Source organism: Gopherus evgoodei, chromosome 1 (assembly GCF_007399415.2).
Source record: "Gopherus evgoodei ecotype Sinaloan lineage chromosome 1, rGopEvg1_v1.p, whole genome shotgun sequence".
Classification (NCBI taxonomy): domain Eukaryota; kingdom Metazoa; phylum Chordata; order Testudines; family Testudinidae; genus Gopherus; species Gopherus evgoodei.
Window position 1 is genome coordinate 259,905,223 of NC_044322.1, and position 25,637 is coordinate 259,930,859.

The 25,637-nt window shown below is 40.9% G+C and overlaps 1 protein-coding gene across 1 annotated transcript in view; it reads left to right on the forward strand.

Annotated features, from left to right (window-relative positions):
* Positions 1 to 25,637, forward strand: part of KDM7A (lysine demethylase 7A) — a 100,819-nt gene that overhangs the window by 68,085 nt on the left and 7,097 nt on the right. Inside the window, exons 11-18 of the mRNA XM_030544159.1 lie at positions 1,926 to 2,015; positions 3,180 to 3,389; positions 5,618 to 5,742; positions 6,436 to 6,596; positions 9,826 to 9,923; positions 20,557 to 20,702; positions 20,854 to 21,059; positions 24,965 to 25,050. Coding sequence (XP_030400019.1) covers positions 1,926 to 2,015; positions 3,180 to 3,389; positions 5,618 to 5,742; positions 6,436 to 6,596; positions 9,826 to 9,923; positions 20,557 to 20,702; positions 20,854 to 21,059; positions 24,965 to 25,050 — 1,122 coding nt within the window. The remainder of the gene's footprint in view (positions 1 to 1,925; positions 2,016 to 3,179; positions 3,390 to 5,617; positions 5,743 to 6,435; positions 6,597 to 9,825; positions 9,924 to 20,556; positions 20,703 to 20,853; positions 21,060 to 24,964; positions 25,051 to 25,637) is intronic.

The following is a 25,637-nucleotide window of genomic DNA, read 5'->3' on the forward strand; positions in this document are numbered from 1 at the left end:
TTTGCTTGCTAAACTCGAAGTGGGAATATGCAGAGGCCACTCGAAGAAAGAGGTTACTTCCAGTAACTGTTTTTTGAATGATGCCGCTGCATATTAATACTTACCACCCGTCTTTCCCTTTTCTTTGGAGTCTCAGATCTGGTTCTGCACCTAAGTTTTGGTGACATAGATTTGTTGTTTAGGAGTGTGGGGAAAAAATCACACCCTTGCCTGACAAAGCTATGCCAGCAAAAGCTCTAGTGTAAATGCAGTTACATTGGCACAGAAGTCCTTTTGCTGGCATAGTTTATTTTGTTCAGGGAATTGGTATAAGCTATACTAGCAAATGAATTCTTGCTGGTATAAACTGTCTCCACTACTAGGGTTTGCTGATTTAACTATACCGGCAACACTTTCTAGTGTAGACAAGGCCTCAGGTAAATAAATGTGAAATTAGGGAAGGAACTGAAGGGCAGTTGGGGCCACTTCTCCTTTGAATCATCTGAGGGGATAGGGACGGAAGGCGTGAGTAGCCCCAGTGTGCACTGCTTGCTCAAAGAACAACAGTTATTGATAAGTAACCTCACAGCTGTCAATTTAATATTTTCCATAAAATCAATTATAATTATATGAATACAGCTTTAACATTATAGCTATATATTACATCATCTGTTAAAGGAGAGCCTGCTCTTTCCAACTATCAAAAGAAAACTAGATTCTCAAAAAGGTGCCAGAAATATAAAATCAGTACAGGCTGATGGCTGATTGTTCCATACAGTGTGTTTCATAAGGAAAAAAGGCACTAGTTCTCAACTAAGGTTGTCTCTGATTTCATCCCAGTCATTCTATATACTTGTGCTTTTTTCCTATATGTGGCTCTTTGGAGAAGTTAGGTTATATAGTTTAGATCAGTGGTTCTCAATCTTTTGTTCTAGTGACCCCATTCACATAGCAAACCTCTGAGTTCAACCCCCTTTATAAATTAAAAACACTTTTAAAAAAATTGAACACCATTATAAATGCTGGAGGCAAAGGGGGTTTAGGGTGGATGCTGACAGCTTGTGACCCCCATGTAATAACCTCATGACCCCCTGAGGGGTCCCAACCCCCAGTTTGAGAACCCCTGGTTTAGATGTAAAGCAAATTCTCAGTTAACTAGCTAGAACTAAGCCTTCATGTAGGTCATTTTAGACCACTTACACTGACCGAAGATAAATCTATGGGTAAAACTCATCTATGTGCAGATATTATCTAAATGGACTAAAGTGAACACACGCTATTATGGCTTTTCAGGCTTTTCAATACCATAAGACCTTGGATCATGCTCTACCAGGTTTAAAATAGGCTCCATAACTGAAATATACAAGGATGCTGCCTGGAGATCAATTCATGCATTTACTCAGCATTGCTTTTGATTTGGCTTTTAGATCTGATGCCTGATTGAGATTAGTCTTGTGACCTTAATGTAACTGAATTCTCTTCAGACCTCACCTGCTTTTAACATTGTTATTATTAGTAATCTCCCCAAGTAGAGTTCCATCCTGACTATACTCCAAGGAGAAAGAGAAGTTGTTTCCAGTAGAAGTAGTCAGTTAAATAGATTGTCAGTATGGTTTCCTGTCCCCACTTCTTTAGTTTCTTTGCTAAGGATTCTGAGAAAATGGAAAGAGCTGAGTGATAGTTGATGTTGCACTCCCTTAAATATCCTTGAGACCAAATAGGCAGTGATGCTTTCTAGAGTTCTGACTGGATTCCCCTGCATGTATATTCATTCATACTGTCAATCTACTCTAACTATTACTAGTAAGTGCTCTGGCTTAATTTGAATAGATTTTCTTTGGATCTAGGCTTTTCATAGTTTCATCTACTTTATAGTTGTCTACCATATAGACTTGATTTTTATCTTAGTATAACTTATTTTATCTTTTTCCACTGTTCACGTACAGCTTGTAACAGAACATGCCTTTGAAATTCCCGACAATGTTAGGCCTGGGCATCTCATTAAAGAACTCTCTAAAGTGATTCGCTCTGTAGAGGTAAGACTAGAAGACATTTACTGAACTGCACACAGGTTACTGTGTTTCTCTTACCTTTGAATTATTGTAAAAGCTGTCCTAGTTAGAAAAAGGGTACTTGATCACTTTGAGCTTGTAACTTTACGGTAGTTGCAACTTTAGGATAATTGTTTTCTGCAGTGTCACTTATTTATTGTCCTTGCCATTTATTTTTGAAAGTAGAAGGCCATGTGGAAAATTCTGATTAACCAAAAACATAGCAATTTTTAAATTGCATAATCTTTATTCTAAAATTAGAAAACTTAAATCTTTTCAAAAGCAAGTGAAAACTTCTAAGAGTTCTAGTTTTTAAATATTTAGTTTTTTTTAAGATTATGCTGTTTTAGGGTTATACATTTTGAGAGCCCTTTCTTAGATCTTAATATTTTGTCTCCTTCCTTCTCCCTTTGTCTGTCCTTTTTTTCTTCTGAACATTTTCTGCTCTTTTTTGTCTGGTGTATCACCATCTTTTGTTTTTTCCTTTATTTTTCCTTCTCTGTACTTTCTAATGGGCATATTGTGCACTTTACTACTAAGAGGTCTTCAATAATTAGGATTCCTAGTCTCTTTGCAATGAGCATAGTCCTGTGATGAGAGCAGTGCTGGAAACTGAAGAGAGTAGTGGTCTGCTGACTGTAGTGGGTATATGCCCTGTACTTCCTTAGTGTAAACAGTGGTTAAGGCGGCAGAGTTGTCGTGGCAATTATTATCAAAAATCACAGGAAAAGTAAATTTAGTAGAAGTCACCGGATTTAGGAAGAAATGATGTATAAAATCACAGGAATGCTGTTTAAAGGGGGAGCGCTGCAGGGATGGTTGGGTTGGATCATGAACATACAGAAAAATTGGAGGCACGCAGAAAAATCATGGTATCTGAAATTTTTGCCACAGTTACAAACATACTGCCCTAAGAATCGTGTGTGGTGGTGGTTATTATTGTGGTAGCACCTAAAGGCCCCAATTAGGAGAGGGGTCTCCTGCTGGATGCTGTACAGATCCATCAGAAAACACAGTACCTCCCCAAAAGACCTACACTTTTTGTTTCTTTTTATGATTTTTCTTTCATTTATGTGAATGGGAAACCCTAATTAAATGTGTGGACTTGTCCCTGACAGACCCCTCTGAAATATTTGTTTTCAATTAAAGGAGGAGAACAGCAAACCAGTTAAAACTCAGGGAATTCTTGGTATGTGCCCAGTTTCACGATCCTCACATGAAGCAACCTCTTCTCACCATTCCAGAAGAAAAGTGAGGAAACTGCGAGATCATACTACCAAAGTTCCTTCTAATCTGGATATCCTGGAGCTCCACACAAGGGAGGTACTCAAAAGGCTGGAGATGTCCCCATGGGAGGAGGCAAGTATTACATTTCATGGACATAAAAGGCAAAAACCTAGAATATATAAAAAAGTTTAAGCCATATATTAAGATGTGAAAAACAGCATAAGAAATTGGATTAAAAAATGTATGATAATACCACTGTATAAATTAGGTAACTCTCACCGAAATTATTGTGAGATCTGGCCATCCTATCTCAAAAAGGATATAGGAGATTGAGAGGATAAAACGATTATGGCATGGAAGTGCCATGATCACTAATCAGTGATTTCACTAGAACAGTGAAAATATTAGAAATAATTAGTTCAGACAGGAGAGGTTGAGAGAGTATGTTAGAAGTATGCAAAACAGTGAATGTCATAGAGAAGTGAATTGGGTTCTCTTATTTCCTGTTTTCTCATAATACAAGATCAAAAGACATTCCATTAAACTGAAAGTCAACAAGTTAAATTTAATTTTTATATAGAAAAAGAATTTAACCTGTGAAACTCATTGCCACAAGATGTAATTGAAAAGGAGTCTAGAAGGATTCAAAAATATTTCTCCATTCATATGGATATTGAGGACATAGTTTTTCATCTAATGTAATTGTGTATTTTCTAAAAGGGATGTAAACACTCCTGTTTCAGCGGGTAAGCCATTCTTGGAGTTAGGAAGAAAGTTCAATTTATGGGCAGGTTACTGGGCATTGTGGGATTTTTCCACTGGCAGAGGCTAGCTAGTGGGTGTGATGTTTTGGGGTCCACCCAGACCAGTAAAGTGTTCTGTCATTCCCTGTTATGTAACTTTGGGCTGGTTCAGTTCCCTGACACCAGTATGGCCCCAAGCATAAGGTCTCATCCTGGCTCTCACCAGCCTAGTTACTCTTTGAGTGACACCAACCTTCCAATTCTAGGTCTCCTCAAATACATCTTCCCCAAGTTCTTAGTTACCAGATACTGAGACCATTCCCCTTTTGGTGTGTCACACCCAAGGCATGAAGCCAGCCCCCCAGTTATTAGCTTACTTTGGCATATACATGCACCACACCATTTGCACACTAGAGAGCTGCTTGGGGTAGAAATAAACAAAAAGTTTATTTAGTAGAAAAAACACAGATTTAAAGATGAAATAGTAAGGAAAGCAAACATATGCAAGTTAGATATAAAATAAACAGATGCAAGCTCAGGCTTCATATGTTCAATAAAATCTTTTTTTCTAATAATAGTTACTGATTGTCTTAAAAGTTTCCCTGCATAGATCCTAGCTACAGGAGGGATCCAGTGTTCATGAACAGTCTCCCACAAAAAGACATTCCTCCAAGTTCTGGATGCTCTTTAGTTCACACCTTTTCAATTTTAAAAGAGTTTGCAGGATTTTTTCCTTTAGTCACTATTGCTATTCAAAAAGTGGAAAATTTTCTTCTTTCTTAGTTTCCGAAGACTGGGGTTTTCTTTTTGGTTTTAAGCTGTTCTCATCTCCTGTGATGGTTCCTCATTATTTTTTCCTTAACTGGATGATGGCTAGGTACTTGAAGTCAGGTGCATCTGTTTGTGGAGGTAGCCCCCCTCTGCCTGATAAGAGATATTGCTGAAATTGCACCACAGTTAGTTTGAGGGGTTTGTTTTGTTTTGTTTTTTGTTCTCTATTTCTCTCTCTCACACACACTCACACTCTCACACACCTATCTACCTACCTACCTTCATAACCTGTATACTTAGCTCATAATGACTATTCAGTTCAGTGCATTACAAGCTTTCATAAAAGATCCTACTTGATAAACTCTTGTAGTAAAATAGCATAGTATGTAATCATTTGGTTTAACTGTTTAGTTTATTGGGTTTTAAACCTTTTTGTCCTCCCCTTGGAGTGTCTGGACCTGATTGTCACAGTGGGTTAGGTAGTAGTTGCCATACCAGTTGCCCGCTTAGCCTATGATTTGAGAACAAGGAGAACTTCTGGAGGGAGCAGTTTTCAACATACTTGTCTGGAAGGGTGTTTGTTGGCATATAGCAATGGAGGGTGGTCACAAGCAGAAAAAATCCACAGGTGAGGGAATGAAATCCAGCAATTTTGTATTGCGTATATCCAAACCTGTTCTATCCAAGCCATTGATAGCCAGCAGAGGAAAGCTGAAGCTGGCTATCAGAAATATTCACTATGATCTCTTGGGGAGAAATGCTGCTGTGGATTGCAGAGAAAAGAAATTTGTGTAAACTCTTGTCATTTGAGGAAATAATAAACAGTCCTGCTTTTTGTTTCTTTAGGACATAGCAAACTCTAAACTGAATGGAAGATTTAACAAGCCTTTTCAGCCATCTTCTACAGTACCTGAATGGAGAACAAAGGACAATGATCTACGCCTTCTGCTTTCAAATGGAAGAATTATTAGGTATGAAAAGTTGCTTATGGATCACTTGTTCCCAGTCATTTTGGATTGGCGCACACATTTTTTGACAGAGTTCTTCCCTTCTACTTCTGGTAGCTTGTGCCTTCCCTCACACTTACCGTAAGGCTTCATGATGAAAACAGAATGGAGAAGGGTCCACTAGCACCTCTGTGATTTCTGTGCTGCTAGGGAAGCAAAGAGGTACTAGAATGGTGGGAGGGAAAGAAAAAGGAGGTGTCTTGCATGTGCATTTATGTTGTATTAAATTCGGTTATTTGATTAAACTTCAAATTGTAAATATTTTTAAATCCACAGATTTGTTAGAAGGGTAAAGTAAGTACTCTCCAAACAAAAAAAATTCTCATCAGAAATACCATAGGGTCAAATTTAATATGTTCAGCGTCCAGGTTCCAGGAGGAACGTGAATGTACTAATAAATCTTCCCAAAACATGCTGACACAATTATGATACACAAAAAAGGAAGTAAACCAGTAGAACCATATGGCTTTTGCTGCAGAGGGAATGCAGTGGGGAAAAGTTTGGTAAAAGGAGAAGAAAAGGGCAGTGTGAGAACGAGAATTTTCCCTCTAAGAGAATATTGCAAATAACAAAGAATGTGACTATTTTATGTAGGACTCTAAACAATATACAATTCAGTAACTAACGCTTGTAATATTTTAATTTCTTGTGAGATAGAGATGAGCGACGACCATTTACAGATCGAAGTCTTTACACGGCAGATAGTGAGGATGAGGATGACAGGACGAGGTCAAAAAAGACAAAGACTATTAAGATGGAAGACCAGAACTCAGGGTTGGAAGGACAAGGGACTGCTGATGCCCAGAAACCACTAAACAGTAAGCTTGTTTTTGCTGAAACTGAACAATTCTGCATCTTTTATGACCAGAACAAAGTCCACTTGTACTGTGAACCTTGTCTGTGGAACTTTGTACCAACCAACTGGAATATGGCTTTTCACCAAATGGTTCTTGCTTTAGGTACATTTGGCTAAGTGTGTGATATGTAGGTATTGTGACACAGTTCCTCCTCTACCTTGGTGGGTCCTGCGCTTATTGGCAGATTTGCTCACCTCAGTGATCTTCCCCACAGTCTGGATCAGCTCCTCCTGTGTATGATCAGGAGTTGGGAGGTTTAGGGGGGAACCTGGGTCCGCCCTCTACTCCGGGTTCCAGCCCAGGGCCTTGTGGATTGCAGCTATCTATAGTGCCTCTCTTGTAACAGCTGCATGACAGCTCCAACTCCCTGGGCTTCTTCCCCATGGCCTCCTCCAAACACCTTCTTTATCCTCACCACAGGACCTTCCTCCTGGTGTCTAATAACACTTGTACTCCGTAGTACTCCAGCAGCACAACCTCTCATTCTCAGCTCCTTGTGCCTCTTGCTCCCAGCTCCTCACACTTCCTCTCCTCTAGCTCCTTCCTCCCTGTCTGGAGTGAGCTCCTTTTTAAACCCAGGTGCCCTGATTAGCCTGCCTTGATTGGCTGCAGGTGTTCTAATCAGCCTGTCTGCCTGAATTGGTTCTAGCAGGTTCCTGATTACTCCAGTGCAGCCCCTGCTCTAGTCACTCAGGGAACAGAAAACTACTCACCCAGTGACTAGTATATTTGCCCTCTACCAGACTCCTGTACCACACTGGCCTGGGTCTGTCACAGTATGTAGATAATTATGAACCAGAAACTGGTGCCTCCAGCATTTAAGATTTGAGTTGAGCTTTTCACTTAAAGCAAGAATTCAACCTCTTTGTTACTTATGGAAAAATACAGGGTTATCCTTCCTAAAATTACAGCACTTATTCTGAGTAAAGAATAAATTTTCTGAGAATTTTCAAGTAAATCTGGTAAATAATTTGAGCAAAAATTAATTTGAAAATGGGTCCTTTAAGAAATTTAGCACCCAGTGTCAGACTTAATTGAATTATAGACTTTTTGAACTTCCCTTATAGTTAAAACTCACTGAGATTTTGTGCATAGGCTGCAGTTGAAGAATTTAAGGCTTATAGTAATTTTTTGACATTATTCTTCATAACTGAAGTTTTATGCAGAAGCTAAAGAATAATCTCATGCAAAGAATTCCATGAAGAAACTACCCTCTTCAAAAAAGATGTGCCATCTTCCATTGTTCTCAATGGGGCTAAGGCCACACTTTGTCCCTAGGAAGGATTGGCCACTAACTCGATTCACTTATTCCTCAGAATGTTCCCTTCTTCCTCTTGACACCATAAGGAGCCATCATCTTCCATGGGGGCAGATTGGCTTCATTTTCACAGGGGGCGATGGTGGCAATTTTGAAAGCGGGCAGTTCTTTGAGTTTCTCTGAAGAAGATTTATGCACCAGTTTCCGCTGATAGACAAATTTTCAGTTATAAAAAGTAAAAAAAAAACCTTCAATTTGTTTTCAAAAGCTATCCATTGCACCAGTTTTACTCAATGGATAGAGCAGGAGGGAAGGGTAAAGTAGGATATATGTGGAGGTATGCATGCACATGAAAGTTGTAGATGGTGCAACAGGGAGGCGAAAACTGGGGCAGGTTGGTGCCCGGGAATGTGGAAGACAGGTAGGGAGGGGAGTAATTTTCAATGTGTGCAGGGGACTATAGAAAGTTGCAACAGGCATGGAGAATTTGAAAGACAGGAGTGAGAAGGAAATTGGAATGTACCTTCAATCTGCTTTGCACTTCTCTGGCAAAACAAAGTAGCAGTAAAACTGGCTGGTGTGCTCTGGCTGCTCATAGGAGCTGCCATACTGGATCAGACCTGAAATCTATGTAGTCAAGTATCCTGTCTCCAACAGTGGCTAGCACCAAAAGCTTCCAAGGAAGATATAAGGATCCCCAAGTAGGCAGATGTAGGATATGTCCGCCACGTTAGATCTCATAATTAAAGTTTGGCTTAAATTCTTAAGCATGAGGTTTAATATCCCCTCTAAAATTTGTTCTAGCATTAACTATGATAATTCTGGATATTTTTGTTACCCAAATGTCTGATCCCTTCTTGACCTCAATGGTTTCCTGTGGCAATGAGTTCTATAGTCCAAGTACATGTTGTATGATAAAGTATTTCCTTTTATTTGCCAATTTTATCAAATGTCCCCTTGTTCTCGTGTTATGAGACAGGGAGAACAGAAGCTCCTGATCTACCTTCTCTAGACCATTCATTATTTTATGTATATTTATCATGGCCCCTTGTGATACCCTTTCTAAGGTGAACAGTCTGAGTCTCTTCATATGAATTTTTCCATGCCCCAGATGTTCTTGCCATCCTTCTCTGAATCACGTTTAATTCTTCAATATCCTTTTAGAAATGGGCTGACCAGTATTATTTTCAGTATTCTGGATGAGGCTGTACCATAGATTTTATATAATGGTATTATAATTTCCATGTTGTTCTCCATCACATTCCTTATCCTAACACTTTGTTTGCTGTTTTTCATGGTAGTTGCACATTAAGCAGAAGTCTTAATTTTTTGAGCAGTCTATAGTGATACCCAGGTCCCTTTCCTGAGCTGATAGTTAGAACCTTATAAGGTATGTGTCCCCTCCCACGCCACGTCCATTACTTCACTATTATCAACATTTAAATTAATTTGCCATATTTGTTGCCCATTCACCTAGCTTGGTAAGCACTGAAATCCTGTTTGGTCTTGACTAACCTAAACTGTGTGTTCATATTTGCAGATCACTAAAAAATCACATGGCAATAGTCTCCTTGAGATTCTTGTTTAGTTTTCGTGTATGAAACTTTTAATTAGAAACAACAAGGAAATTCCAAGACAAAAACTGTTAAGATGTAGTTAAAATTGAGACTACACATCAGTAATTTGGGGTAAAGGCATCTAGAGAGAGATCTCTCTTAAAAGGAAAGTGGCTTCACTAAATAGCATAACATAAGATCTTATAGGTTGGTTGGTTTGTTTTGTTTTGTTTTGTTTTGTTTTGTTTGTTTGTATTTTGGACATTTGTGGGGGCTTTTGAAACCAGATGTTGCAAACTAAATACATGTGATTATTGTTTTTGAAGGCGAATGTGAAATGATAGATTTAAGAACTAATTTTGTCCTTTATTTCCAGTGTTCTTTGAAAGTGTGAAATCAGAACTCAGGAATGGATCCTCAGAGTACTCTGATATTTCCGATTCAGAAGAATCTGAGCCTGATTGCACTACCCAGGTAAATGCTAGAGAAGGAAACAGGAGTTGGTCAAATGAAAATCAAAATAGTATTTATTTATTTCTATTCATGTATTTAAATCTCTGGGTGTATATATACAAAACAGTTTTTAAAAAATCCATTCATGTGCAAATTGGGCCAATATCTAAAACTAAAAACTATCCCAAATTTGCTCATGTACCTAAATCTCTCACACACTTCAATACTGGAGTGTCGTTGGCACTGTCACGATTTCTTGAGTGAGGATCTTGAGAGTTAGACCACAAAGGCGTTTGTGTAGGATAACAGGGAAACCAAAGTGCATATGCCATGAGCTCTAGTGCCGTGAGCTCATTCACATCCCATTCCAGATATTGATCTTGCAGGGAAAGTGTTGTGTGATTTGGGGCAGGTGGCTTGTTATCCCATCCTGGTAAAAAGGAGACAGAGGAGACTGTAGGGAGGATCTGGAATATGTTCTGAGCAGTCCTGAGGAAGGAAGTGCAGAACAAGCTAAACCTGCAGAAAAGGCTTGAGTTTAGCTGCTTTGATTTCTTTGATAAAGCCAAAGCTCAAGAATAGGGATATGAGTTTTGACTATACACTTCTTTAAAAACAGATTGGGAAAATACCTACTCTCACGCCCTCAATTGCTTTTGTAAGCATAGTGCTCCTCTGTAGAGACTCTTCTGTAGTACACATGCTGTTTTAATAAGTCTTGCTTGTGCTCAGCATAAGTTGAAACATATATAAATGGTAGATGCAAATATAGCAAGGCAGTCATTGTGAAAGTTCTGCCAGGAGTTACTGGGAAGCTGCAGCCTCAGTCCTCCTTTTGCAGTCAGCCAAGCATGAAACTGATTTAGAATTACAGAAGAATTTTTGAATTTCAGTAATGTGCTTTTGGACTGTTGAGTGTTTTTCAGTGAGGGTTAAGTTGTGTACTGAATACTTATGACCTTCAGAAGTTCTGTCATCTTTATCTTACTTTCATTGTCTGAGTAGGGGGTATAAACCTTCTTGTCATGCTTCTGTCTGCGTTCATGGATGGCATCTGCAGCAATTCAGCTCAATATATATATATATTTTTGAGCTGTAGAATCAGTAGCATTACATAGCAATTCAGTTTTCCCTTGGATATATGTAGCCATTATTGAATTATTTTTGCACTGATGTTGATGATTCTTTTAACTCCTGTATTTTCTTTTCTCTTCATTTACAACATATAATAGTGTGTTTTGGCATGTTTAAATTAGAGCTGTCGATTAATTGCAGTTAACTCACACGATTAACTAAAAAAAATTAATCAGGAGTAATTGCAGTTTTAATCGCACTGTTAAACAATAGAATACTAATTGAAATTTATTAAATATTTTGGATGTTTTTCTTCATTTTCATATATATTGTATTATGTGTGGTAATTGAAATAAAAGTGTATATTAATTTTATTACAAATATTTGCACTGTAAAAATGATAAGAAATAGTATTTTTCAATTTGCTTCATGCAAGTACTGTAGTGCAATTTCTTTGTCTTGAAAGTGCAATTTACAAATGTAGCTTTTTTTTTTGTTACATAACTGCACTCAAAAACAAAACAGTATAAAACTTTAGAGCCTACCAGTCCACTCAGTCCTACTTCTTGTTCAGCCAATCGCTAAGACAAACAAATTTGTTTACATTTACGGGAGATAATGCTGCCCTCTTCTTATTTATGGTGTCACGAGAAAGTGACAACAGACATCAGGGGCGGCTCCAGACACCAGCACACCAAGCATGTGCCTGGGGCAACAAGCCGCCGGGGGGGTGGCTTGCCGGTTGCCATGAGGGCGGCAGTCAGGCTGCCTTCGGTGGCATGCCTGTGGGAGGCCCGCCGGTCGCGCGGTTTCATTGGTGAGTACGCCGAACACATGGGACTGGCGGACCTCCCGCAGGCATACCACCGAATCCGCATCACCAGCAGACCTCCCACAGGTGTGCAACTGAAGGCTGCCTGACTGCTGTGCTTGGGGCAGCAAAATACATAGAGCCACCCCGACAGACATTTGCATGGCACTTCTGTAGCTGGCATTGCCAGATATGCTAAACATTCATATGTTCCTTCATGCTTTGGCGTACTTCCATGCTGAGGATGTACTTCCATGCTGATTACATTCATTTAAAAAAATAATGCATTAATTAAATTTGTGACTGGACTCCTTGGGGGAGAATTGTATGTCCCCTGCTCTGTTTTATCTGCATTCTGCCATATATTTCATGTTATAGCAGTCTCAGATAATGACCTAACACATGTTCATTTTAAGAACACTTTCACTGAAGATTTGACAAACACAAAAGGTACCAATGTGAGATTTCTAAAGCAACGCTCGACCCAAGGTTTAAGAATGTGAAGTGCCTTCCAAAATCTGAGAGAGAGCATGCTTTCAGAAGTCTTAAAGAGCAACACTCTGATGCAGAAACAACAGAACCCAAACCACCAAAAAAGAAAATCAGCCTTCTGCTGGTGGCATCTGACTCAGATAATGAAAATGAACATGCATCAATCCGCACTGCTTTGGATTGTTATCAAGCAGAACCCGTGAGCAGCATGGATGCATGTCCCCTGGAATGGTGGTTGAAGCATGAAGGGACATCTGAATCTTTAGCACATTTGGCACATAAATATCTTGCAACGCTGGCTACATCAGTTCCAGGAGAATGCCTGTTCTCACTTTCAGGTGACATTGTAAAGAAGAAGTGGGCAGCTTTATCTCCTCCTGCAAATGTAAACAAACTTGTTTGTCTTAGTGATTGGCTGAACATGAATTAAGTCTGAATGGACTTGCAGGCTCTAAAATTTTACATTGTTTTATTTTTGAATGCAGTTTTTTGGTACATAATTCTACATTTGTAAGTTCAACTTTCATGATAAAGAGATTGCACTACAGTACTTGTATTAGGTGAATTGAAAAATACTATTTATATTGCAAATACTTGTATTAAAAAATAAATATACAATGAATGCTGTACACTTCGTGTTGTGTGTTTGTAATAGAAATCAATATATTTGAAAATTTAGAAAACATCCAAAAATATTTAAATAAATAGTATTCTATTGTTTAAATGTGGTTAATTGCGATTAATTTTTTTTAATCGCTTGACAGCCCTAGTTTAAATCTGTGTTTATAGGGGCCTATATCCAGGGTGAAGTATTTCAGTTGCCATCAAAGAAAATACTTTTAGTTCCCCTTTGTCTAGGGCCCTTTTTCCTCCAGTGTGGGGTATGACCGGCTCACTTGGCTTCAATAAGTGCCTCTTGTGTAAAGAAGCCATCCTTCTAGCAGCTAAACACTCTCACTGTATCCACTGCTTCAGGGAAGATCACATTTCTCAGAAGTATGTTTTCTCTGCCAACAAGTCAAGCCCAGGTCTCGGAAGGACAGAGAGCTGAGACACAAACTTATCCTGATAGAGGCAGCTCTTCAGCCTCCACTGGACCCGTGCCAGGAGTCACCCAGATGGCACAAATCTTCCTCGTAGCCCTGGATATTTAGGGACTATGGGTCAAAAAAAACAGCCTCAGACCCCTCACGTAAGACTTTTAAAAAGAGAGCCCCGAGCCAGCCAAAAAGATTGCTGTTATGCTCAATATCGTTGGCACCAAGACAGTCCAAACACAGTACCCATAGCTCACGAGGGTCAGAAGCGACAGATACTGTTGATGTGTCTACATGCCTGATGGGCATAGGCACTGAGCCAATGGTACCGGTAGATAAGGACACAGACAGAGACTACCCACCACTAAGAAGATGCTGCCAGTATCAGCAGCACTATTGGCACTATTAACAGTGAGCCACCCAGCCTCAGAGCACTCGACATGGCCAAAATCCCCTATTCTCTCCAGACTAACTCATCAACAACTGCCATTGGCACCAGTTCGGTCAGCACCACAAGAATTCTGGCACTCGAGTACTCATGGTATCTGATATACTAGAGTCTCCCTTGATCAGGGAGCTCCGATACAGAGTCTCCCTTGGGGCTCCGATACAGAGTCTTCTCCAGACATGGGAATCTTCACCAACAGCATGTCACATATCTCTGCTCTCTAGTGGTGACTCAGATACTGAGCTGGAGGAGGTCGTCTCTGACCATTACTTACACTCTCCTTATGGTGCCCGATATCAACCTGGGGCTCCCCAGTATTATCCTCCTCCTGCTCCTTGGCCACCATGATACTGCCAGCCATGGACACCACCAGGCACTATCACACTGCCCTAGCGGCCCTACTAGCATCCATGGGCAGCATATAGACTTCACATCTCCCAGGCATCCAGCGTGTAATTCACCATGAGCCCTTGAGACTCTCCCCGTCGTCCATGACATTCAGAACCGCTGAACATCCAGAGGAGATCATAGAAGAACTGGAGGGCAGATTCAAGGAGGAGGTCATGTTGAGGACCAACATCTATTCCTCCCTAGATGAGGCAGGGATGGCCCCTCCACCATCCTTAGCTGATGATTTCAGGCTATTTCAGAATTTGGCTAAAAGGGTAGCAGACACGCTGCAGATACCTCTAGAGGAGGTAAGATACCCATCATAAGCTCCTGGATATCTTGCACTCCTGCTCCTCCTCCAGAATAGTCCACCCAATAAGCAAGGCCCTTCTGGATCCAGCCAAGACTATTTGGCAAATGCCTGGCATCAGTCATGTAAATAGGCCAATAAAAAAAAAATACTACATCCTGGCTAGGGATACAGAGTTGTTTTTTCTCATCCTCCCTGAGTTCAATTGGTGTGGATGCTGTAAACTTCCAGAGTCACCAAAACAAAGTGAGATCCATCTCTTATGATAGAGATTGGAAACACCTTGACCTCTTCGGGGGAAAGGCCTAGTTCTCTGCCACATTGCAGTTTAGAATTGCAAACTATCAAGCTTTAACAGCAAACATTGATCAGCTCCCAGAGTCACACCATGATCAGTTCCAGGCCATTGTCAATAAGTAGCAACTAGTGGCCAAAACAGTGCTCCAGTCAGTGTTTGGTGCTGCCAACACAGCAGCGTGGCCTGTCTCCTCTGCAGCGGTTATGCGGCTAGCGTCGTGGTTGCACCTATTTGGCTTCCCTAAGGATGTGCAGACTAGAGTAGAAGACCTTTCCTTCGAAGGCACAAACTGTTCAAGAAGACTGATGTTTCCCTCCATACGCTGAAAGGCCCCAGGGCCACTCTCTGCTTATTAGGGATTTATGCTCCTGGACAAAAAAGAAAGATTTTAGTTCACAACCTCAACATAAATCCCACACTTCGCATTATCCAGCCCATTGTTTCTATGAGCCTCAGAGAAAAAAAATCCAGGTTTTCTGAACATAAACCATCAGGCCCGCAGCTTTCTGTATCACAACCATTTTCCTCAAAACATCAATTTTGACATGTTGGTTGAGGCATCGACAAATTGTTCCTCCCCCGCCCCCCAACACCAACTGCAGCTGACCAACCCATTGCCCCCATTTGGTTACTACCTTGCCTCCTTCCACAACAACTGGGAATGTATAATATCGGATGGATTTGGGTCCTGAAAATCCATCCACAATGGGTACTCCATCCATTTCAAACCCCTCCCCTTGCCAACACCTTTCCCCATCCTTCTTCAGGGACTCTTTTCTCACGAGAGTGTATTACGACAAGAAATAGATCTTCCTCATCCTCCTAGGAGCCATAGAACTAGTACCCCAACATCTGTGAGGCAAAGGTTTTTGCTCTCATTATTTCCTGATACCCAAGAAGAAGGGAGGTTGGAGACCCATACTGGACTTCAGAGCTCTGAACAAATTTGTCAGCTCAAAAATTCAGGATGGTCATACTAGCAGCAATTGTTCCAGAGATAGAATATGGAGATTTGTTTTCATCCCTTGACCTACAGGATGGGCTAGTTCCACGTATTGGTCCTACCTTCCGACAGACAGTTACTCAGATTTTCCCTGGACCAGGACCATTACCCATACAGAATACTCCCCTTTGGCCTCTCATTGGCTCTGAGAGTATTCCCCTAGGTACTTTCTGTAGCGGTGGCTCTCCTATGCTCCCAGGAGATCATGATCTACCCCTGCTTAAATGATTGTCTCCTCAGAGCCTGCTCCTTCAGTGAGGCCTGTCAGATTACCCAAACGGCAATAGACTTGTTCATGGAACTGGGTCTACAGATCAAAGTCCAAAAGTCAACCTTCGCCCCTGGAGAGCACCTGGAATTCATAGGGGCTGACCTCAGCTCATTACAGGTGAAGGTGCTCCTGCCTCAGCACAGGTTCCACACCTTGACTACACTCATAGGGACAATATAAAACAGCCCTCAGATATCAGCTAGACACTACCTCCAGCTTCTGGGGCATATGGCAGCAGGTACATCTGTGGTATCTCATGCCAGACTTCACATGCAGTGACTCCAAATGTGGTTCAGCTCGGTCTACAGAACAAACAGAGAAAGATTACACAAACCTCTGTCATTACCCATCAAGGTCAAATACTCTCTGGACTGGGGAAAAAATCCAGGAGATGTCTTCACATCTGCCTCCTAGAACTCAGGGTAGTCAACAGTGCCTGCGCCCATTTCCTCCACAAATCAAGGGAATACACACAAGAATCCTAATAAACAACATAGCATGTATGTGGTACATAAATCGACAGGGAGGCACCAGATTGTCCTCCGTTTGTTATGGAAGTGATTGATAGAACTCTGGTGCATTTCCTACAATGTCACTTTCTCAGCAGCCTGCATTCCAGGAATACAAAACTCGATAGTGGCCAGTCTGTCGCAGGTTCCCATGTAACCCCGAACAGGAATTAAAACCAGCAGTACTTCATGACCTATTCAGGTGGTGGGGGACAACAACCACAGACATGTTTACCATTTACATGACCAAGAAATGGCCATGCTACTGCTCCAGGGTAGGGATAAGGTGACACTCTTTGGAGGGATGCTCTTCTTCCAGGGACAGAGACCTTCTCTATGCCTTTCCCCGTCCCCCCTACTATTGAAAGTCCTATTAAAGATAAAAAGAGAGAGATCAAACATCACATTGACTGTTCTCATCTGGCTGAGACAGAGTAGCTACCTTTTACCTTTCTCGAGTGTTGATGTGCCCACCGATCTCTCTCCACCCCAAACCATATCTGCTATCACAGAATGAAGGATGCACTCTCTATCCCAACTTTTGGATACTTTTGGTTGGTTCCTTCATGGTTCCAGTGCATAGAAAGATATTGTTCTGAGGAGGTACAAGAAGTGTTACTACACAGTAGAAAATCCACTACACGTCATACTTGCCTGCAAAAGTGGTCCATGTTTCAGGTTTAGTCCAGACAAATTTCCCCAACGTCTGCTACTCTCCCAATGGTCTAGACTATATACTGACTCTCAAAAAATCAGGGCTATGCCTCAATTCATTCAGAATTCACGTACTGGCTATAGCAGCCGTCCATTGACAAGTAGAGAGTGTGACAAAGTTCCTTCTCTACCTTGGTGGGTCCTGCGCTTATTGGCAGATTTTCTCACCTCAGTGATCTTCCCCATAGTCTGGATCAACTCCTCCTGTGTCTGATCTGGAGTTGGAAGGATTGGGGGGAGCCCAGACCCACCCTCTACTCCGGGCTCCAGCCCAGGGCCCTGTGGATTGCAGCTGTCTATAGTGCCTCTTGTAACAGCTGCATGACAGCTCTAACTCCCTGGGCTACTTCCTTATGGCCTCCTCCAAACACCTTCTTTATCCTCACCACAGGACCTTCCTCCTGGTGTCTGATTAATGCTTGTACTCCTTAGTTGTCCAGCAGCACACCCTCTTGCTCTCAGCTCCTTGTGCCTCTTGCTCCCAGCTCCTCACACGCACTTCCTCTTCTCTGGCTTCTCTCTCTCTAACTGGAGTGAGCTCCTTTTTAAACCCAGGTGCCCTGATTAGCCTGCCTTGATTGGCTGCAGGTGATCTAATCAGCTTGTCTGCCTGAATTGGTTCTAGAAGGTTCCTGATTACTCCAGTGCAGCCCCTGCTCTAGTCACTCAGGGAACAGAAAACTACTCAGCCAGTGACTAGTATATTTGCCCTCTACCAGACTCTTGTACCCCTCTGGCCTGGGTCTGTCACAAAGGGTAGTCAGTGCTCTCACACCCAACTGCAAAATGATTCCTCAGTGGTACGGTAAACCTTGTCCCCCAACCCAGACATCCCATCCCAACATGGGACCTAAATGTGGTACTAAAAAGCCTGATTAGACCTCCCTTTGAACCCCTGGCTGCTTCTTCACTCACATACCTGTTGATGAAGACCGCCTTCCTGGTGGCAGATCACCTCAGCAAAAATAAGGGAAATAGCAGCATTGATGGCAACCCCCCTGCATATAATATTATTTCGGAACAAGGTCACTCTCCAATCACACATGAAGTTCATCTCCAAGGTGACCTCCTCTTTTCACAAACCAATTGATTCACCTCCTGACATTGTACTCCACCTCAGCATAACGGAGTCTATACTACATACACTAGATGTTAGGAGTACCCTGGCCTATTACCTGGATAGGATGAAGGCTTTTAGGAATTATCCTAAGCTTTTCCTTTTTCTATTGCAGAGAGATCTAAGGGCTCAGCGATATTGGCTCAGAGACTCTTCAAATGGGTCTCAAACTGTATCAAACAATGCGATCAGGTTCATAACATAGTACTTCCATCCGCCATTTTCAGCTCACGATATTGTCATCTGTAACAGACTTGACTCCCAGCCCTCAGTTGGGGATACTGCTCGGAAGTCACTTACAGTGGGTCACCCTCAGGGATACTATTTGAAGAAGAAGAGGAAGTTACTCGCTTTGTGCAGTAACAATAGTTCTTCAGGATCTGTATCCCTGTGTGTTTCACAACCCATCCTCCTCCCCTCTACTTTGGAGTTCTTTGTTAAGGACTCTGCGGTAGGCAAGGAACTGAATGGGGTTTGCCAGCACACACTGATTAGACTCGTGCGGGTGGGGGCGACGGGGCACGAAGAGACAACAGCAGTGTCCATTTAGCCTACACATGCTCTATCTAAGTTCACTGATCAGCAGCACAGGGACACAAGTACACCTACAGTGGAGCACTCAGAGAGAGACACATCTTGAAGAAGCATCGTTACTGCATAAGGCAAGTAACTTCCTCTTGTTGAAGTTAGTTGTTGGCCTTTCAGTTGTTGTAGCATAATCACTGATCTGTCACTTTTGGGGAGGCAAAGATTAACTAACTTCTCCTGTAAATGAAGCTGATGTTGATAGGACTGTATATTTGTTCTTTGTTTGTTTGTACAGTGCCTAGAACAATGGGATCTTAGCCCATGACTGGGGTTCTGAGGCACTACAGTAATCCATATATTAAATAATAATAAAAGGCTGCTGAAAGGCATGGGACAGAGATCTAAATTACTATCCCAGTTTGTTTTGATAATGATGGTGGCATCAAAAATCTCATTTGCCTTTTCACAGATTTGAAATTAGAGCCTAAAGTTTTATAGTACCAAAAAGTGTTCAGGTAAAGACTTAAGAATTTCAAAAAAATTTAAAAATTCTCTCCCTGCAGTAACCTCCACTGAGTTTTTGTTTTAAAAAGACAACCCAATCCCAGATTTTTCACAGCCTTGATTTCTGTTCTGTTGATAAAGATATTCTTCCACTTCATCAACATATCAGTTTGTTAGGGTACTTAACATATAGAAATCTGAGCTTTATATTGCTTTAGTAATCTTTTGTTCTATACTCTAATAAGCAATATACAAATTCAACAGCATACGTCCAGAGTATATTTCCATTACAGAACCAAACAAAGGGGCACATTTAAGATTCGGTGGGCACTGTAAACCAGCTGAGATGAATAGTGAATGATGGATCATCTGACTTGCAAACTGGATGGATTCTTTAATTGCCTATTTTCAAATTTTAATTTTTGAAGTCAAAGTGTAGAGTTTTTGTAAGACAAGTTGGGGTTTTGGAGGTGTTAACTGTAAATCTCTGAAACACACTGTGATGGAGCAGGAAGCAGAGTGGATTTGATCTGAGAATGTTGCAGGAGAGTTACATTGGGGATGGGGAACTTCCCTTGAAGAAAGCTACCTGAGCTGTAACTTGAGCCAGGAACGGGGTTGGGAGAAGTGACACCACCTGCTTGGGAGACTGAACAAAGGAGAGGAGGAGCTGGGGGGAGGGGGAAGAGAGCTGCTGGAGGAGTTTTTGTTTTGAGTCTTGGACTGGGTGTTGCAACACAGGGAACCCCAAGCTGGGGTCTAAGCTCCCTGAACCCCCCAGAAGGACTTGATTGATGAGTTATGGTTGTACCTATATGCTCCGCTTGGGACTGTGTTCCTGTCATCTAATAAACCTTCTGTTTTACTGTCTGGCTGAGAGTCACGGTGAATCTCAGGGAGAGGGGTGCAGGGCCCTGACTTCCCCACACTCCGTGACACACACTTGCAACCTTTTTGACCAAATTTGTTAAAATTGGATATATTAGACCTGTATGGGTGTTCAGTGTTATGGCATTCTTTGCACTATTAGCTATTTCTGAAAAACGAATTAACTGGAAGATTGAGAACCTTTAAGTCTCAATTAGAATAGCAATTATAGCTTTAGAATTGATGATCTTCATCTTATGTACCATTTGCTCTTGTTCTAGCTAAATAATTCCTCTCCAGAGGAGTCGGAAAGCTCAGGTGATGAAGAGAAACAGGAGGTAACATCAAATTTCAAGAAGGAATCTAAGATAAGGGACCTCTGTCAAATTACCCAGAAGCCATCTAAAAATGAAACTCCAAGTAAAAGGTGAGATAAATGATGTGGGAGGTCTGGTTTATAAATTGATAAGAACTTCCAGACAAACATATTTGTAAGCCTTTGTTTAATATAAATATACAAATTAATTCCTTCAGTGAAATTAAAATTCCCTTATGTACAGTCTGATCTGTTTTTCTAGGGAATGTCCTACCTCGACAAGTACAGAAGAAGAAGCTATTCAGGGCATGCTTTCTATGGCAGGATTGCACTATACCACATGTTTACCAGGTCATATACAAAGCACAGACTGCACAGATAAAAGAACCTCTCATCAGGAACACAGAAGTTACTCCAGAAGTAAGCATAAGGACAGGCAGCCACCCCAGAGTCATAAAACAGAATGTGGTAGGTACTTACTTAACTATCATTGCAGCACTGTGTTACCCTAGGACTAAGATTTTCAAAAATAAATGCCTAAAATTAGGTTCCTAGATCCATAGTGAAGTTCCTAAATAAGTCTGGCATACTTTCCAGAACTCAGTGAGATAAGTGTGCTCAACGCTTCTGTAAACCAGACCAAATCTATTTAGGAGCCTAACTTTTTTATGAGGGCCTTAGCTGTCAACCCAAAAGTTTCTTCAGCACCTTTTGGCTTTACAGGAGTTGCAACGGTATGGATGGACGAACTGAAAGCTGTAATTTCCTCCAGGGGAAAGAGCTGAAAGCAATAGTTCATAAGATCTCCTTAGCTGTTGCTTTCATGGTATGTGCCTCACTAGATAAACCTTTGATTCTCAGTCTACTTGATGGCTTCTAATACTGTCTCTGTAAAAAGCACATATGGATTTGTTCCTGGAATGCAGATGTAAAGGCTAGACAGTTAATGGCTGCGTCCTCATTCTCATAGGGAGATAAGTTTGGTAAACCTTAAAAAATGCTATTGCTGACACAACTGATAAAGGAAACTTTTTCCTATGGTGAAATGAAAAAGGAAAAATCATAGTCTATTACATGAATAGGGAAATCATTTCATAGTCCACAATATTCAGATACCTACAAAAATAGTTTGGAAAAGGAGAAAGTCCTGCAGAGTTGGAATAGAAGATATATTCAGAGAAAAATACTTTATCCAAGCTTATCTCGCTACACACAAGCACAGTGTGACTAAATGTGGCCTCTGCAATGGTATAACTCATTGGGTGACACCAAAAGTTTTATCTATAGAAATGAACTATGCTGGAGAAATTAGTCCTAGACATAATATAGAAAGGGATATATAATAGAATTGAAGAGGTCCCAAAGATACAGAATAGCATCAGAAGTTTAAAAACAAAAACCCCAAAGAATAAATGTAGGATATAAGCAATAATAGAAGCATGCAATTCAGCAGAGCTAGGAACTGGAGATTTCTCAATACGGCATCTGACAAAGTGAGTATTCACCCACGAAAGCTCATGCTCCAATACATCTGTTAGTCTATAAGCTGCCACAGGACTCTTTGTCGCTCAGTACTTTTTCTGACCCATCAATACAAATGGGTAGGTGGGGAGGGATTGGTGCCGATACTGGACCAAGGTACCAAGAAAATTTAAATTTCACAGGGAGACTTTTTGTCGTGTCTCTAGTATCATCAAATTCTCTCAACATCAATAGACTTAAAAGAAACACATGCCTATTCCAAACCTCCATGTGAAATTCCTGCATTTTTTCATAACAATTTGTATTTGCATCACAAATTCTTAAGCTTAAAATTATTGACCTGTCCCATAATCTTCACAAATGTCTTAGTGGTCAAATAGCAGTTCATTGAGAGAAGAGAATCCTTACCATTCTTTCTTAAATTGTTGTAGAGCTTAAAAGACAAAGTCAGACAATAGAATAACACTACAATTCAATTCTTTCAAGTATGATTTCCTGATAAACCACAAAAAACACCTGCAGCCAGCAAGATCGTGACTCACTTAGGTGTCCAGATAGTTACAAAGAGAGATCATTTATTGTGTAGGTGAAGCAACCAAAGATTACAGCTATCTTTAGACTGTTTCAGCAGAAACCAGAAGTCACAATTGTCACCTTGTGAGATTCCGTGGGCTGCCTGGATCTTGCATTGATTCTTATCTGGACAAGATAACATAGAGCTGCTACAGACCTTTACACTGTCCATTCTTCCTTGGAGTTCAGCTAGTCTGGGGGGAAAAGTAGATGGTATTTTGGAACTAGCTTATCACTCAAGAAGAACCAAACACTACTTGCCATAGACAGAATTCTGGGAGCCTACCTTAATAAAATGGTTCAGGGGCTATACTTTCAAGAGATGTCAAAAAACTGACTAGCGTTCAGGCCATTTTGACTAGGTCTGTAAGAGTTTTAGGAAGAGATGTCTTAAACATATTCTGGGAATGACAGACACCACCACTGTAATAACATGCATCATTTCCCAAGGAAGAAAGACAAAGGGCAGTTGAATTTCTAAAAAGCAGTCCACCATCTGTCGTGGGAAAAGAGAAATTTGTTCTTGAAAACTCTTCACGTGAAAGGGAAAAGAGATCAGCACTGCCTGGCTGTGACACACAAATTAAACCAAGTGGAATGAAGTCTCAGCCAAAGACTTGTTACCATGATGATTCACTAATTCAGAGTCAAATCACTGATTCTTCTTTGTGTGGCCTCTGCATAGTCCCACATTTGGGATACAGCAGCCACGTGCAGCTCAGAAGGTGGAACGTAACTAGCATTGCTCATTTGAGCTCTCATGCACCCATCTTTGCTTGGCTCTTACCTGTTCATGAGCATTCTAGAACGTGTCTGTAAAAGGAGGCATAGTACTCCAATTACCTCTGCTCCTTCCACCTTCCAGAGATGACAGACGAACAGCTCTGGAGAAGATAATCCCAGACCTTTTAAACAGTGCTTTACTTGTTAGTTAGTTTCTTAGGTAGCCTATTTTTATTAAAGTTAAGGTTTTTAGTCCTCTCAGAAATTGACCCAGCAGTCTCCTCCTTTTCTACCCATTTTCCATTTAACCAACGTTGCATACAATAGCTAAGTGAAAAAGGCTTCAATTACCTTAAAAAAAGTGTACTGACCAAGAAGGCTGTGATCCTCCAGCCTGATGTAGGTTAAATTCTTCTATTCTGCTCCCAGCCCATCTTGCTTTTCTCAGCTAAGTCCTATCCCCCATTGATACCTGACTGAATTGCTGTCTTGGGACGCTCTTGGGCATGAGGTTTACAAACCAGCATTGTTGTCAGCTTTCATTTTCCTTCATATGGGCATTTAGATTGTAACATTGTGTCTTGAATAGTCATAGAATCATAGAAATATAGGGCTGGAAGGGACCTTGAGAAGTCAAGTCCAGCCCCCTGTGCTGTGACAGGGAAAATTAAAGTAGGCCGCCATCCCTGAGAGGGGTTTGTCCAACCTGTTTTTAAAAACCTCCAGTGATGGGGATTCCACAACCTCCCTTGGTAGCCAATTTCAGAGCTTAACTGCTCTTTTATAGTTAAAGTTTTTCCTAACTTTTAACCTAAATCTCCCTTGCTGCAGATTAAGCCTATTACTACTTATCCTACCTTTAGTGGACATGAAGAACAATTCATCACTATCCCTTTTATAACAGCCCTTAACTTGTTCGAAGGTTACTAGGTCCCCCATAGTCATCTTTTCTTAAGGTTAAAAACAGGGCGTTTTTATTCGTTTCTTCATAGGTCAAGTTTTTTTCTAAACTTTTCGTCATTTTTGTTGCTCTCCTGTGGACTCACTCTCCAGTTCGTCTCCATTTTCCCTGAAGTGTGGCACTCAGAATTGGGCACAGTACTCCAGCTGAGACTATCCAGCCAAAGCATATCAGCACTTTAATTAAAAAACAAACAAACTGGTGAATGTGAGTTGCAAAAGGCTTGCACCTTTTGTGGACTATCTTACAAGGATGCAGAAAAGTCAAGTAACCGATATTAAGGAAGCATCCACCAGGCATATTTTGATGGTACTTAGACAGTACTATGGCAATGAGGGTAGCTGTTTTCAACATCAGTACTTTCAGATCTACATGGCTGTGTTTATCAAACTTCCATATGGAGGGTCAGCAGAAATTTGGGCAATCTGATGTGCCAAATAGATATGGAGGGGAAGTGAGAAATCTGTTTCTGATGTGAGATCTGTGGTAACAGACCCTTTAATTCTGAGATAATAGTTTGTCTAAGAAATCTCTTTCACAATACTTTCTTTCTATTTCATCTCAATTTTAGGTTTCAAGTTTTTCAGTCACAATTAAGAATTTCAGAGTTTCAACTTGCTAAATTTCTTTTTAGATAAGCACACAAGGGAAGAGGAAAGAGGCGTGGGGACTTCAATATGGGCAAGACAGCTAAATGGAGCTTCTAGGGTTACCCCTCAGGTAAGACAACATTTTAACCCTTGTTATAAAACAAGGAGTATGCATCTGTCAACAAAACCAGCAAACTTGATGAAGGTATCTTCCTACTGCCCATCTGGTAACTAAATAATTTTGGAGCTGGTAATTGGTGACTATCTGTATCGTGTTTTATCTGAGCTGTTCTGCCTCTTTGGATGTTTTAGGAAATCTAAGTATATTATAAAATTGCTATAAAGACACTCGGTATCTTAAGAAAAAGGGTGAATTTACTGTTCATGAAAGGTTCCAAAGTGATGATCCACAGACATGGAGTCTTACTTCAGACAGAGTAAGTTCTCTCTTTCCCATATTCCCCAGTCAAACTTTATTTGGACACTTCACCTCTTTCTTCACCCTCTAGTCATACTGCCATGCAAGGCTTTCAATTGTGCGGTGGTTTTTGGGATGCAGACACTTGCCCATTGGAAACTGGACTGAAGCAGCTCAACTCGTTTCACATAGGCCACCAGACAATCAGTAGTTGGTGTCATCTTTGAGTGCTTAATCTGGGCTGTATTTAAGTCAGAGTCCAGAAGATGAAAGACTCTTAATCCTGTTACCAATTCTCT